The sequence below is a fragment of the Lampris incognitus genome, chromosome 16 (assembly GCF_029633865.1).
Source record: "Lampris incognitus isolate fLamInc1 chromosome 16, fLamInc1.hap2, whole genome shotgun sequence".
NCBI lineage: Eukaryota > Metazoa > Chordata > Actinopteri > Lampriformes > Lampridae > Lampris > Lampris incognitus.
Genome location: NC_079226.1, coordinates 3332654 through 3347155, shown reverse-complemented (window position 1 = coordinate 3347155; position 14502 = coordinate 3332654). Strand labels below are relative to the sequence as shown.

Genomic DNA, 14502 nt, shown 5'->3' with positions numbered 1-14502 from the left:
TGGACTACTGACCCCAGCTGGTCTTTCATCTCTTCTGACAAACATCAAATCACCAACAATAGTTTATGTCTTCTATGATCAAATCCAAATAAGATGTCCATGTTTTCTTTCTCTTTAGTCAAGGCAAATGTGCTTCAGAACACACACACACACACACACACACACACACACACACACACACACACACACACACACACACACACACACACACACAAATTTCCTCAAACTGTGTTTATCAAGATGTTGCCCCACTGACCATTCTTCAAGCATCGTTTTACAGCAGGTTATAAACACTCACTCACACACACACACACACACACACACACACACACACACACACACACACACACACACACACACACACACACACTCTGGCGAGAGAGACGGGCTGCAAGGTCAACCAAGGGCACGGTGTGTGTGTGTGTGTGTGCCAGTAATTAGGCCACGCATCTGATTGTCATTAAAGTTCAGCAGCAGATAATGAGCAGTGTAAAGCCTCACTCAGGGATTCTACTGCAGGGCAGATCACTGGTTTCCAACACACGACAGCGCAGCGTGGCACACGTCTGTCAGTCTGAGTCTTGTTCATGTACTTCCTCCTTCCTGCACCCTGCACAACAACACATCCGCCCCTCTGTCCATCCTTACACACAAACATATTTTCACTTGCAACATCATTAACACTACAACCACCAGGACAAACAGACAAACACCCGGTTGAGGTCTTAATGTTTTACATATGTCAGTACATCTGTTAGAGCCCAGACACACCAGACCGACTAGCAGCGACGAAGGCCAACTGTTGCGTCGCCTCACGTCACCTGCCGTCTGGGCCAAAAAGTAGCACTTGAACACACCGCAAAGATTACAGCCAATCAGAGTGATCTCTCTCACCGACGGGCTCTGCCCATTCAACATGCTGAATTGGCCGAAAAGCTGCCAACAGGGGTCCGACTAGAGCTGACGGTGCAGGACACACCACAAAAACTAGGGTCACAGATGCTCACCGACGGCCCGACATTGCTGTGTCAGGGTCCTCAGGAAACGACTGATGCCAAAATTACCATTTTAACAACTTTAATACTATTTTTCAAACAATTTAAAATGGCTGCTGTCCAACGCCTGTAAATACTGCAACGCCTCGGTGGTAGTCATGGTGTGTCTGTAGCGGCGTCTGTAACGAGGCATGTTGGACATAATCAAACATCAAGTTGAGACTATTTGTCTGCACTGGAAGACGCTGGTGTGTTTCCAGGGCAGAGCAACGAACTTCACCAAGGAAATGACGCGACCAACACACGTCACAAATACTGACATGACGCACACGATCACGCACAAATTATGAGACAGTCATGTTGACCGTCCATGGTCATTTTAGGTAGATCTGATCATAACTTTTTTTTTGTGCAATTGATCTAAAACTCATTTTAATGTAAATATGTGTAACTGAGGCTCCACGTCGGGACTCTATAGTTCTGCTGGGGGACTTCAATGCTCACGTGGGTAATGATGGAGAAACCTGGAGGGGCATGATTGGGAGGAACGGCCTCCCCGATCTGAACCAGAGCGGTGCCTTGTTATTGGACTTCTGTGCGAGTCAGTCATGGATTGGCAATAACAAACACCATGTTCGAACATAAGGTAGTTCATAAGTGTACTTGGTACCAGAACACCTTAGGCCAAATATCAATGATAGACTTTGTGGTCGTATGAACAGATCTGTGGCTGCATGTTTTGGACACTCGGGTGAAGAGAGGAGCAGAGCTGTCAACTGATCACTACCTGGTGGTGAGTTGGATCAGATGCTGGGGAAGGCTGCCGGACAGACCTGGCAAACCCAAATGTGTAGTGAGGCTGAACTGGGAATATCTGGTGGAGGCCCCTGTCCGTGAGATCTTCAACTCCCACCTCCGGAAGAAGTTCTCGTGTATCCCAAGGGAGGCTGGGGACATGGAGTCTGAGTGGGCCATGTTCAAAGCCTCTATTGTAGATGCGGCAGGCAGGAGCTGTGGTCAAAAGGTCATCGGTGCCTGTTGAGGCGGCAACCCAAGGACCCGCTGGTGGACACCGGCGGTAAGGGAAGCCGTCAGGCTGAAGGAGGAGGCCTTTTGGACTTGGTTGGCCCAGGGGTCTCCTAAAGCAGCAGTCAGGTACCGGGAGGCCAGAAGGGCTGCTGCTTCGGCGATCGCGAAAGCAAAAACTCGGGTGTGGGAGGAGTTCGGCGCGGCTATAGAGGAGGACTTTCGGTTGGGCTCAAGGAAGTTCTGGCAAACCATCCAGCGACTCAGGAAGGGGAAGCAGGGCTTGACTCAGGCTGTGTTCAGCCAGGGAAGGGAACTGTTGACCCGGACTGGGGATGTTGTCGAGCAGTGGAAAGAACATTGAGGAGATCCTGAACCCGACTAACACGTCCTCAGTGGAGGAGGTAGAGTCTGAAGACTCAGTGGAAGCCCCACTCATATCCCTGGCAGAGGTATCTGAGGTAGTTAAAAAGCTCCTCGGTGGCAAGGCGCCGGGTGTGGATGAGATTCACCCTGAGATGCTGAAGGCTCTGGACATTGTTGGGCTGTCTTGGTTGACACACCTCTTCAGTGTCGTGTGGGGGTCGGGGACAGTACCTGTGGAGTGGCAGACTGCGGTGGTGGTTCCCATATTCAAAAAGGGGGACCAGAGAGTGTGCTCCAATTATCGGGGCATCACATTGCTAAGCCTCCCTGGGAAAGTCTACTCTAGGGTGCTCGAAAGGAGGCTCTGACCGATTGTCGAACCTCAGATCCAGGAGGAACAATGCGGATTCCATCATGGGCGTGGAACAACGGACCAACTCTTTACCCTTGCGGAAGTGCTGAGGGGGGCATGGGAGTTTGACCAGCCAGTCTGTATGTGTTTTGTGGACTTGGAGAAGGCCCGGTACCCTGGGGCACTCTGTGGGGGTACTGCGGGAGTATGGGGTACCGGAGCAGTTGCTACAAGCCATCCGGTCCTGGTATAACCAAAGTGAGAGCTGTATCTGCATTCTTTGCACAGTCAAACCCGTTTTCAGCGGGTGTCGGACTCCACCGAGGTTGTCCCTTGTCTCCAATTCTGTTTGTGATATTCATGGACAGGATCTCAAGGCGCAGTCAAGGTGAGGAGTGTGTCCGTTTTGGGAACCTCAGAATTGCATCTCTGCTCTTCGCAGATGATGTGGTTTTGTTGGCTTCATCAGAACGCGACCTCCAGCACGCACTGGGGCGGTTTGCAGCTGAGTGTGAAATGGCCGGGATGAGAGTCAGCACCTTCAAGTCTGAGGCCATGGTTTTCTACCGGTGGATTGCTCTCTCCAGGTTGGGGATGAGTTGTTGCCTCAAGTGAAGGAGTTCAAGTATCTTGGGGTCTTGTTCACGAGTGAGGGTAGGATGGAGTGGGAGATTCACAGGCGGATTGGTGCAGCATCAGCAGTAATGCGGACGTTGAACCAGACCATTGTGGCGAAGAAGGAGCTGAGCTGGGAGGCAAAGCTCTCAATTTACCAGTCATTCTTCGTTCCAATCCTCACCTATGGTCATGAGCTTTGGGTAGTGACTGAAAGGGTGAGATCACGGATACAAGTGGCTGAAATGAGTTTCCTCTGTAGGGTGTCTGGGCTCAGCCTTAGAGATAGAGTGAGGAGCTTGGACATCCGGAGGGAGCTTGGAGTAGAGCCGCTGCTCCTTCGCATCGAAAGGAGCCAGTTGAGATGGTTCGGGCATCTGATTAGGATGCCTCCTGGGCGCCTTCCTTTGGAGGTTTACCGGGCACGACCTAACCGAGAATGCGCTGAAGGGACTACATGTCCAATCTGACCTGGGAATGCCTTGGGATCCCCCAGGAGGAGCTGGAGGGCATTGCTGGGGAGAGGGACGTCTGAGAGTGCCCTACTTAGCTTGCTGCCACCGCGACCCGACCCCGGAGAAGCAGCTGATGATGAGATGAGATGTGTAACTTTAGGAGAATTCAGGGAGCGGCAGGTCTGTATATTTTTTTCACAAAGTTATTAAACTTTGAAAATCCAAAACCGTCAAAATGACGGCTGTGGTCGTCCTAGTGCTAAACATTTCGGTAGTTCATCAAATGCTTTTTAGCAGCATAAGAGGTGAGAGATGCTGTCGAGTCCCTCAAGTGTCCCATGTTCGATCTCTGAGACACCTCCATTTAAATTCATTATTCTAAACCTTGTGTTACTGCGTCAGTCGAGTAAAAACACACAATCCAAAATGCAGCAAGCAAGACAAGTTGTCCTGTGGCTGCAGGCGGACGGACGCTCTCCTCCCTCAATTGCTGCAGGAGGGATCCTCCTCTCCCATCTGCTCCTCTGCACACACTCTGAAACCTCCACTTCACAGTTTCTGTTTGCACAAATGAAGAACCCATGTCACGACAGGATGTCTCCTCGGTCTATCTACCAAACCCATCACGACAACATGTCTCCTCAGTCTGTCTACCATCCTCGTCATGACAAGATGTCTCCTCAGTCTGTCTACCAAACCCATCACGACAATATGTCTCCTCAGTCTGTCTACCAAACCCATCAGAACAACATGTCCCCTCAGCCTGTCTACCAACCCCGTCATGACAAGATGTCTCCTCAGTCTGTCTACCAACCCCATCATGACAAGATGTCTCCTCAGTCTGTTTACCAACCCCATCATGACAAGATGTCTCCTCAGTCTGTCTATCAAACCCATCATGACAAGATAGCTCCTCAGTCTGTCTACCAAACCCGTCGACACAGCAGGGTCTTTTTTTTTTTAAATTTGAGATATTTTATTGATCCCGTAGGGAAATTCTGCTCTGCATGTAACCCATCCTAGCTGTGTAGCTAGGAGCAGAGGGCAGCCACCATGCAGCACCCGGAGACCAACTCCAGTTCGTTTTGCCACGCCTTGCTCAAGGGCACAGACAGGAGTATTAACCATAACGTGCACGTCTTTTTGAAGGTAGGGGAAACCGGAGCACCCGGAGAAAACCCACCACAGACATGGGGAGAACATGCAAACTCCACACAGAGGATGACCTGGGATGAACCCCAAGGTTGGACAACCCCGGGGTTCGAACCCAGGACCTTCTTGCTGTGAGGTGAGAGTGCTAACCACTGCACCACCGTGCCATGTAATAACCATGAGAAGTGTACATGTAGTTACTGCATGTGGATGTGTGGACACTGCTGGAGCCGGAAGAGGGAATATGGTTTCAGAGACTCACTCCATAGTGACTAGTCCATAATGACCAGTCCATAATGACAGCATGTGACATCCACTCACTCTTAATACAAATACATTTGTCATCAAACTTAAATCTTCTCAAAGGACAGGCCAGATCACTTAAAAGTCACTGGTTGCTGAAACGTCTCTTTATCCACCATTACTGATGACATCTGCCTCCAAGGTGGAACGATGGACAGACAGCATGTAGGAACGACAACACATTCACAACTTCTCCCACAGGAAGTTCACAGGATGGGATGTCATCACAACTGGTGTGTGTGTGTGTGTGTGTGTGTGTGTGTGTGTGTGTGTGTGTGTGTGTGTGTGTGTGTGTGTGTGTGTGTGGATAGGAAAAGGATTATTTAGCTAATCTAAAATAGGCTGAATGCGTTTGAAAGCTGATGCTGGTAACGTTGCTGTGTGTGAAATGGTCCTGCAGTGGTCCTCAGTGTCAACACGCAGCAGATGATGGTTATTAAATCCTTCAACAGCAGACGGCACGCTAACCTTTACTTTGAGGTTTTACGGATCAAGGCTTTAAGCAGAGAGGGAGATTCACACAGATAATGAATAGACTGCTAATGTGCCACAGCCAGGCAGCTAATGGAAACAACACACACACACACACACACACACACACACACAAACACACACACACAAACACACACATGCTATGTTTCCATGCAATTACGGAGTGAATGTAAAGTGGACTGTGAGAGAAGAAGTGGAGGAGGTGTGTCTCCTCAGACCCTGAATGAGGGTGGGGTCAGGTGCCCTACGTCACGTGTCAGGACTTCACCAGCATCGCAGAGATGGAGCGGCAAACATGTCATTACATTCTATTCACATGTCACTTGTCACGTGACACACGCCGCACACACTGTCTATGAGGGACGAAGTACACACTGTCTATGAGGGACGAAGTACACACTGTCTATGAGGGCCGATGCACAAAGCAGCTCCACTCAGCACCAACACTTCTTCTGTCCCATGTGTGGGAGCTTCATCACAGTCTGCCGTTTCCATCCATCTCTTCTAGTGTGACCCTGCACAGCGGGCAGGTTTCTGAGGACGCCTCAAAATGTTGTCAGATCAGGTAAGAGAGAGCAAGGAGTGAAAAGGGAGAGAATAAGAAAGAGAGAAGGAAGGATGGAAGGAAGACGGATTGTAAATGAGAAACGAGAAGGATGGGCAGATGACAGCAGCAGAGGAGACATAAGAGGTAATGAGAGAGGAGAGGTTGGAAGGTGGAAGAGGAGAGGGGAAGCCAGAAGAATGCTAAAAAAGTAGAGAAGAGTTGGAGCTGAAGAGAGAAGAGTTGGAGCTGAAGAGAGGATGAAAGAGTGAACTATGGAGAGAAGAGTAGAGAAGCAAAAACAACAGAAACACGTGAGAAAGAAAGAAAAACGGTGATGTAATAAGTGAAAGATCAAACAAGGGATGCAAGTCAGCAAGGAAGAGGAAGCAGGAAGGAAAGAGGCAAGCAAAGGTGGAAAGAAAGGGGGACTGGGCGAAGGAGAGAAAGAAGCAAGAAGAGAGTGACAAAGAGGAACATGTTTTTCAGCTATTGTTTTTCTCATTAGTGTCAGTATGAACAGACAGAACCCCAGACTGACAGAATGGGTGGGGGGGGGGGGCGGCCATGGATGTCTCATGGGAAATATTTCACACACACACACACACACACACACACACACACACACACACACACACACACACACACACACACACACACACACACACACACGTCTCGGTGCCAAATGAGAGACTGCAGAAGACATTGCGAGAGAGGAAATGGAGAGACAGACAGAGAGAGAGAGGGACAAACAGAAAGAGACAGAGAGCGAGAGAGACAGACAGACAGAGAGCGAGAGAGACAGAGACAGAGAGAGACAGACAGACAGAGAGCGAGAGAGACAGAGACAGAGATAGAGAGAGAGACAGAGACAGAGACAGAGAGACAGAGAGAGAGAGGGACAAACAGACAGAGACAGAGAGCGAGAGAGACAGAGAGAGACAGACAGACAGAGAGCGAGAGAGACAGAGACAGAGAGAGACAGACAGACAGAGAGCGAGAGAGACAGAGATAGAGATAGAGAGAGAGACAGAGACAGAGAGACAGAGACAGACAGAGAGAGAGAGGGACAAACAGACAGAGACAGAGAGCGAGAGAGACAGAGAGAGACAGACAGACAGAGAGCGAGAGACAGAGAGCGAGAGAGACAGAGACAGAGACAGAGAGAGACAGAGACAGATAGATACCAGTTGACTCTAGGTAGCATCACCTTAGAACATACGATGCAGTTTACTTACTGGGTCTAATTATTACAGCATCAGGGAGTTTCAGTAGGGCAGTGAATAACCCAAAACAAAAAGCTGGCAGAGCTCTATATGCAATTAAAAATAAATTCTTTAACATTGATATACCAATCTCCATCTGGTGCAAACTGTTTGCTAGTGTAATTCTGCTCATTGCACTATATGGAAGTGAGGTATGGGGTCCACTCAGTCTTTCCAGCTACACTAGATGGGACAAGCATCCAGCAGAAACCCTACATGCTGAATTCTGTAGAATGATTCTGAAAACACAAAGGAAAACGCCAAACAACGCATGTAGGGCAGAATTAGACCGGTTTCCATTATTGATAAATGTACAAAAAAGATCTCTAAATTTCTGGATGCACTTAAAACACAAGCCCAACAAATACATTGCACTTTAAAGCTCTGAAAACCCAAGAACTGAACCCCGAAAAGAGTCCCCTGAAGCAGCTGGTTCTGAGACTCGCTAACCCTTTAACAAATACTAAGACCAACCAACCTCAGGCCAGCACTGCATCCCAAACAAAGTTTACGATAAATCAGGCTATAAAACAAAGCAAGAACAATTATCTGAAACATTGGAACGCTGAAATCAAAACTCAAAACAAACTAGAAGTCTATCGGGCCCTAAAAACAAACTATGATCTGGAAGAACACCTCTTAACTGTCAGAGACAGGAAGCAGCGACAGACCCTCACCAAATACAGGCTCAGTGACCACAGTCTCGCCATTGAAAAGGGGAGACACAAAAAGACCTGGTTGCCAAAAGAGCAACGATCATGTGGTCAGTGCAGGACAGATGAGGTGGAGACAGAGGTGCACTTCCTCCTTAAATGTGACAGATTTGAAAAACAGCGCCGGGCTTTTGTCAAGGAACTGGAACATGTGATTCCAGAGTAGCAGGACATGGAGGACGCAGGTAAGCTGCGGGTGGTCCTAGGAGGGGGGGGCCAGCGGCGAGCATTGCAGCAAGATTTATATTATCTTGCCACAACCTGAGAGATAGTGGATGACGGCACCTATTGTACTGTTGTTATTTAATATCATAATCATTGTTGTTGTTGCTGTTATTATTATAATCACTGTTGTTGCTGTTATTATTATAATCACTGTTGTATTGTGTTGTTGATGTTTTACATGCTTTGGCAATATGTACACAAATGTATGTCATGCCAATAAAGCACATATTGAATTGAATTGAATTGAATTGACAGAGACAGAGACAGAGAGAGAGAGAGACAGAGAGAGACAGACAGACAGAGAGCGAGAGCGACAGAGACAGAGAGAGACAGAGAGAGAGACAGAGAAAGCGACAGAGAGACAGAGAGACAGAGAGACAGAGACAGAAACAGAGAGACAGAGAGACAGAGACAGAGATAGAAAGAGAGAGAAGAGAGTCCCGGAGTAGAATGGACTCATCTATTAACATAAGAGCACTCACCAATTAACCAAGTCCATCCAATTAAACAACAAGCCAATGGTCGCCAAGATACAAACGAGATGCTAATTAGCTGCTAACACAAAGGACACAGGATTTTGTGTGCGAGTGTGCGTGTGTGTGTGGGAGGGGTAGTTTGCATCTCTAAAACAAGTAAAAATATTACTCTTGCGCCCACCAGACTCCACATATGAAAAAACAAAAAAACAAAAAAACAAATGACATTCACATCACGTAGACATCAACACGTGCCCTCCACTCCTCCGCCTCTGGCGCTCCATCCATCCATCCACCCATCCCTCTCTCCATGGTTAAGTTCTAAGCAGCGATCCTTACTTCGGCTGTTTCTTATGTTAATAACCCCCCCTCCCCCGACACACACACCCAGTGTGTTTATTTTGCTGAGCGAGCAGGGGATCGCCGCGGGCTACAGCGAGAGAGAGAGAGAGAGAGAGAGAGTAGAACAAGAGAGAGACAGGATGAACCAGGGAGGGAGGGACAGACAAAGAAAGGCAGACAGTGGAAGGGGAAAGAGGGAGTGGACGGACTGCAGGACGATACCAAGAGAATGGATGGACGGATGGATGGATGGATGGCAGAAAAACAAAACAAATGGCAAAAAGAGGGAGAGAGAAGACAGCATAAGACAAGAGAAACAGAAAAAAGAAAGAGAGACAAACTTTGTATGAAAAAAAGTTAGTAGGACACAGAGGGAGGAAGAGAGAGGCTGATGCTCGCAGCCAGTGCGGCCTGGTGGAGATCAGCCAGACAGGAAATGGAGGGATGTGAACCCATGACAAAGAAAACAACACAAACAAACAAACCGAACCGTATGAACGCTGGCCTGGAGGGAGGACGAGAGACAGATGGAGGGACTGAGTGAGAAACAGAGAGATGGAGGGATCTGATAGAAAAGAGCAATGTAAATCACAGCCAGGTTACCTTGGAGCCCTCCTCTGGGCACAGAGCCTGCTGATTGGCTGATGGGTTGTCAGATCTCAGCATCGCTTTGTGGGATTGGCCATCCAAGATACGGGCCTGGATGGAGCGGAGGGCGAGGAGCATCCAGCCATGTTGGCGCCGGATCTGCCTCTGAAGCTGCTCCCATTGGCTGGAAACCATCTGGAGGATGTCCCTCAGACCTGGGTGAGAGACAGACACAGAGAGAGAGAGTGTGGATGTTTTTAATGTAACATCAACACAAAGGAAAAAGCAGCTTAAATCCACTGCACACACACACACACACACACACACACACACAGCAGTCATGTATAACAGGCTGGTGACAACAGGCAGTCCATGAACAGTATCGAGCAACAGGGACGAGTCCCTCAGTGTGTGTCTCGGTGTGTATGTCTCTCTGCAGGTCACCATGTTCACCCAGACATCACTCATGAAAACAACAGCTAGGTCCGGCTCATGGCCCTCTGCGCGCATGTGTGTGTGTGTGGGGGGGGGGGGGCTCTGCATGGGCTAGCAGTTAGCTTAGCCTGCCCTGCTCTCCCAGCCGATCCAGCGCCGGCTCTCCCAGCCATCAAATGAGACACAATTTAGAAACAGACGTGGACAAAGACACTGCATGGACGTACTGAATGAGGCCGCCGCAAACGTGAATCCACACCGCCATCTTCCCACACTGCTACTGTGAGGCCGCCGCAAACGTGAATCCACGCCGCCATCTTCCCACACTGCTACTGGGTGAGGCCGCCGCAAACATGAATCCACGCCGTCATCTTCCCACATTGCTACTGGGTGAGGCCGCCGCAAACGTGAATCCACACCGCCATCTTCCCACACTGCTACTGGGTGAGGCCGCCGCAAACGTGAATCCACGCCGCCATCTTCCCACACTGCTACTGGGTGAGGCCGCCGCAAACGTGAATCCACGCCGCCATCTTCCCACACTGCTACTGGGTGAGGCCACCGCAAACGTGAATCCACGCCGCCATCTTCCCACATTGCTACTGGGTGAGGCCGCCGCAAACGTGAATCCACGCCGTCATCTTCCCACACTGCTACTGGGTGAGGCCGCCGCAAACGTGAATCCACGCCGCCATCTTCCCACACTGCTACTGGGTGAGGCCGCCGCAAACGTGAATCCACGCCGTCATCTTCCCACACTGCTACTGGGTGAGGCCGCCGCAAACGTGAATCCACGCCGCCATCTTCCCACACTGCTACTGGGTGAGGCCGCCGCAAACGTGAATCCACGCCGCCATCTTCCCACATTGCTACTGGGTGAGGCCGCCGCAAACGTGAATCCACGCCGCCATCTTCCCACACTGCTACTGGGTGAGGCCGCCGCAAACGTGAATCCACACCGACATCTTCCCACATTGCTACTGGGTGAGGCCGCCGCAAACGTGAATCCACGCCGACATCTTCCCACACTGCTACTGGGTGAGGCCGCCGCAAACGTGAATCCACGCTGCCATCTTCCCACACTGCTACTGGGTGAGGCCGCCGCAAACGTGAATCCACGCCACCATCTTCCCACACTGCTACTGGGTGAGGCCGCCGCAAACGTGAATCCACGCCGCCATCTTCCCACACTGCTACTGGGTGAGGCCGCCGCAAACGTGAATCCACGCCGCCATCTTCCCACACTGCTACTGGGTGAGGCCGCCGCAAACGTGAATCCACGCCGCCATCTTCCCACACTGCTACTGGGTGAGGCCGCCGCAAACGTGAATCCACGCCGCCATCTTCCCACACTGCTACTGGGTGAGGCCGCCGCAAACGTGAATCCACGCCGCCATCTTCCCACATTGCTACTGGGTGAGGCCGCCGCAAACGTGAATCCACGCCGTCATCTTCCCACACTGCTACTGGGTGAGGCCGCCGCAAACGTGAATCCACGCCGCCATCTTCCCACATTGCTACTGGGTGAGGCCGCCGCAAACGTGAATCCACGCCGCCATCTTCCCACACTGCTACTGGGTGAGGCCGCCGCAAACGTGAATCCACACCGACATCTTCCCACATTGCTACTGGGTGAGGCCGCCGCAAACGTGAATCCACGCCGACATCTTCCCACACTGCTACTGGGTGAGGCCGCCGCAAACGTGAATCCACGCCGCCATCTTCCCACACTGCTACTGGGTGAGGCCGCCGCAAACGTGAATCCACGCCACCATCTTCCCACACTGCTACTGGGTGAGGCCGCCGCAAACGTGAATCCACGCCGCCATCTTCCCACACTGCTACTGGGTGAGGCCGCCGCAAACGTGAATCCACACCGACATCTTCCCACACTGCTACTGGGTGAGGCCGCCGCAAACGTGAATCCACGCCGTCATCTTCCCACACTGCTACTGGGTGAGGCCGCCGCAAACGTGAATCCACGCCGCCATCTTCCCACACTGCTACTGGGTGAGGCCGCCGCAAACGTGAATCCACGCCGCCATCTTCCCACACTGCTACTGGGTGAGGCCGCCGCAAACGTGAATCCACGCCGCCATCTTCCCACATTGCTACTGGGTGAGGCCGCCGCAAACGTGAATCCACGCCGCCATCTTCCCACACTGCTACTGGGTGAGGCCGCCGCAAACGTGAATCCACGCCGCCATCTTCCCACATTGCTACTGGGTGAGGCTGCCGCAAACGTGAATCCACGCCGCCATCTTCCCACACTGCTACTGGGTGAGGCCGCCGCAAACGTGAATCCACACCGACATCTTCCCACACTGCTACTGGGTGAGGCCGCCGCAAACGTGAATCCACACCGCCATCTTCCCACATTGCTACTGGGTGAGGCCGCCGCAAACGTGAATCCACGCCGACATCTTCCCACACTGCTACTGGGTGAGGCCGCCGCAAACGTGAATCCACGCCGCCATCTTCCCACATTGCTACTGGGTGAGGCCGCCGCAAACGTGAATCCACGCCGTCATCTTCCCACACTGCTACTGGGTGAGGCCGCCGCAAACGTGAATCCACGCCGTCATCTTCCCACATTGCTACTGGGTGAGGCCGCCGCAAACGTGAATCCACGCCGCCATCTTCCCACATTGCTACTGGGTGAGGCCGCCGCAAACGTGAATCCACGCCGCCATCTTCCCACATTGCTACTGGGTGAGGCCGCCGCAAACGTGAATCCACGCCGCCATCTTCCCACATTGCTACTGGGTGAGGCCGCCGCAAACGTGAATCCATGCCGTCATCTTCCCACATTGCTACTGGGTGAGGCCGCCGCAAACGTGAATCCACGCCGCCATCTTCCCACATTGCTACTGGGTGAGGCCGCCGCAAACGTGAATCCACGCCGCCATCTTCCCACACTGCTACTGGGTGAGGCCGCCGCAAACATGAATCCACGCCGACATCTTCCCACACTGCTACTGGGTGAGGCCGCCGCAAACGTGAATCCACGCCGACATCTTCCCACACTGCTACTGGGTGAGGCCGCCGCAAACGTGAATCCACGCCGCCATCTTCCCACACTGCTACTGGGTGAGGCCGCCGCAAACGTGAATCCACGCCACCATCTTCCCACACTGCTACTGGGTGAGGCCGCCGCAAACGTGAATCCACGCCGCCATCTTCCCACACTGCTACTGGGTGAGGCCGCCGCAAACGTGAATCCACACCGACATCTTCCCACACTGCTACTGGGTGAGGCCGCCGCAAACGTGAATCCACGCCGTCATCTTCCCACACTGCTACTGGGTGAGGCCGCCGCAAACGTGAATCCACGCCGCCATCTTCCCACACTGCTACTGGGTGAGGCCGCCGCAAACGTGAATCCACGCCGCCATCTTCCCACACTGCTACTGGGTGAGGCCGCCGCAAACGTGAATCCACGCCGCCATCTTCCCACATTGCTACTGGGTGAGGCCGCCGCAAACGTGAATCCACGCCGCCATCTTCCCACACTGCTACTGGGTGAGGCCGCCGCAAACGTGAATCCACGCCGCCATCTTCCCACATTGCTACTGGGTGAGGCTGCCGCAAACGTGAATCCACGCCGCCATCTTCCCACACTGCTACTGGGTGAGGCCGCCGCAAACGTGAATCCACACCGACATCTTCCCACACTGCTACTGGGTGAGGCCGCCGCAAACGTGAATCCACACCGCCATCTTCCCACATTGCTACTGGGTGAGGCCGCCGCAAACGTGAATCCACGCCGACATCTTCCCACACTGCTACTGGGTGAGGCCGCCGCAAACGTGAATCCACGCCGCCATCTTCCCACATTGCTACTGGGTGAGGCCGCCGCAAACGTGAATCCACGCCGTCATCTTCCCACACTGCTACTGGGTGAGGCCGCCGCAAACGTGAATCCACGCCGTCATCTTCCCACATTGCTACTGGGTGAGGCCGCCGCAAACGTGAATCCACGCCGCCATCTTCCCACATTGCTACTGGGTGAGGCCGCCGCAAACGTGAATCCACGCCGCCATCTTCCCACATTGCTACTGGGTGAGGCCGCCGCAAACGTGAATCCACGCCGCCATCTTCCCACATTGCTACTGGGTGAGGCCGCCACAAACGTGAATCCATGCCGTCATCTTCCCA

The 14502-nt window shown here is 52.1% G+C and overlaps 1 protein-coding gene across 1 annotated transcript in view; it reads right to left on the bottom strand.

Moving 5' to 3' along the window:
* akap6 (A kinase (PRKA) anchor protein 6) overlaps positions 1–14502 on the bottom strand; it is a 385428-nt gene that overhangs the window by 212766 nt on the left and 158160 nt on the right. Inside the window, exon 14 of the mRNA XM_056296282.1 lies at positions 9925–10124. Coding sequence (XP_056152257.1) covers positions 9925–10124 — 200 coding nt within the window. The remainder of the gene's footprint in view (positions 1–9924; positions 10125–14502) is intronic.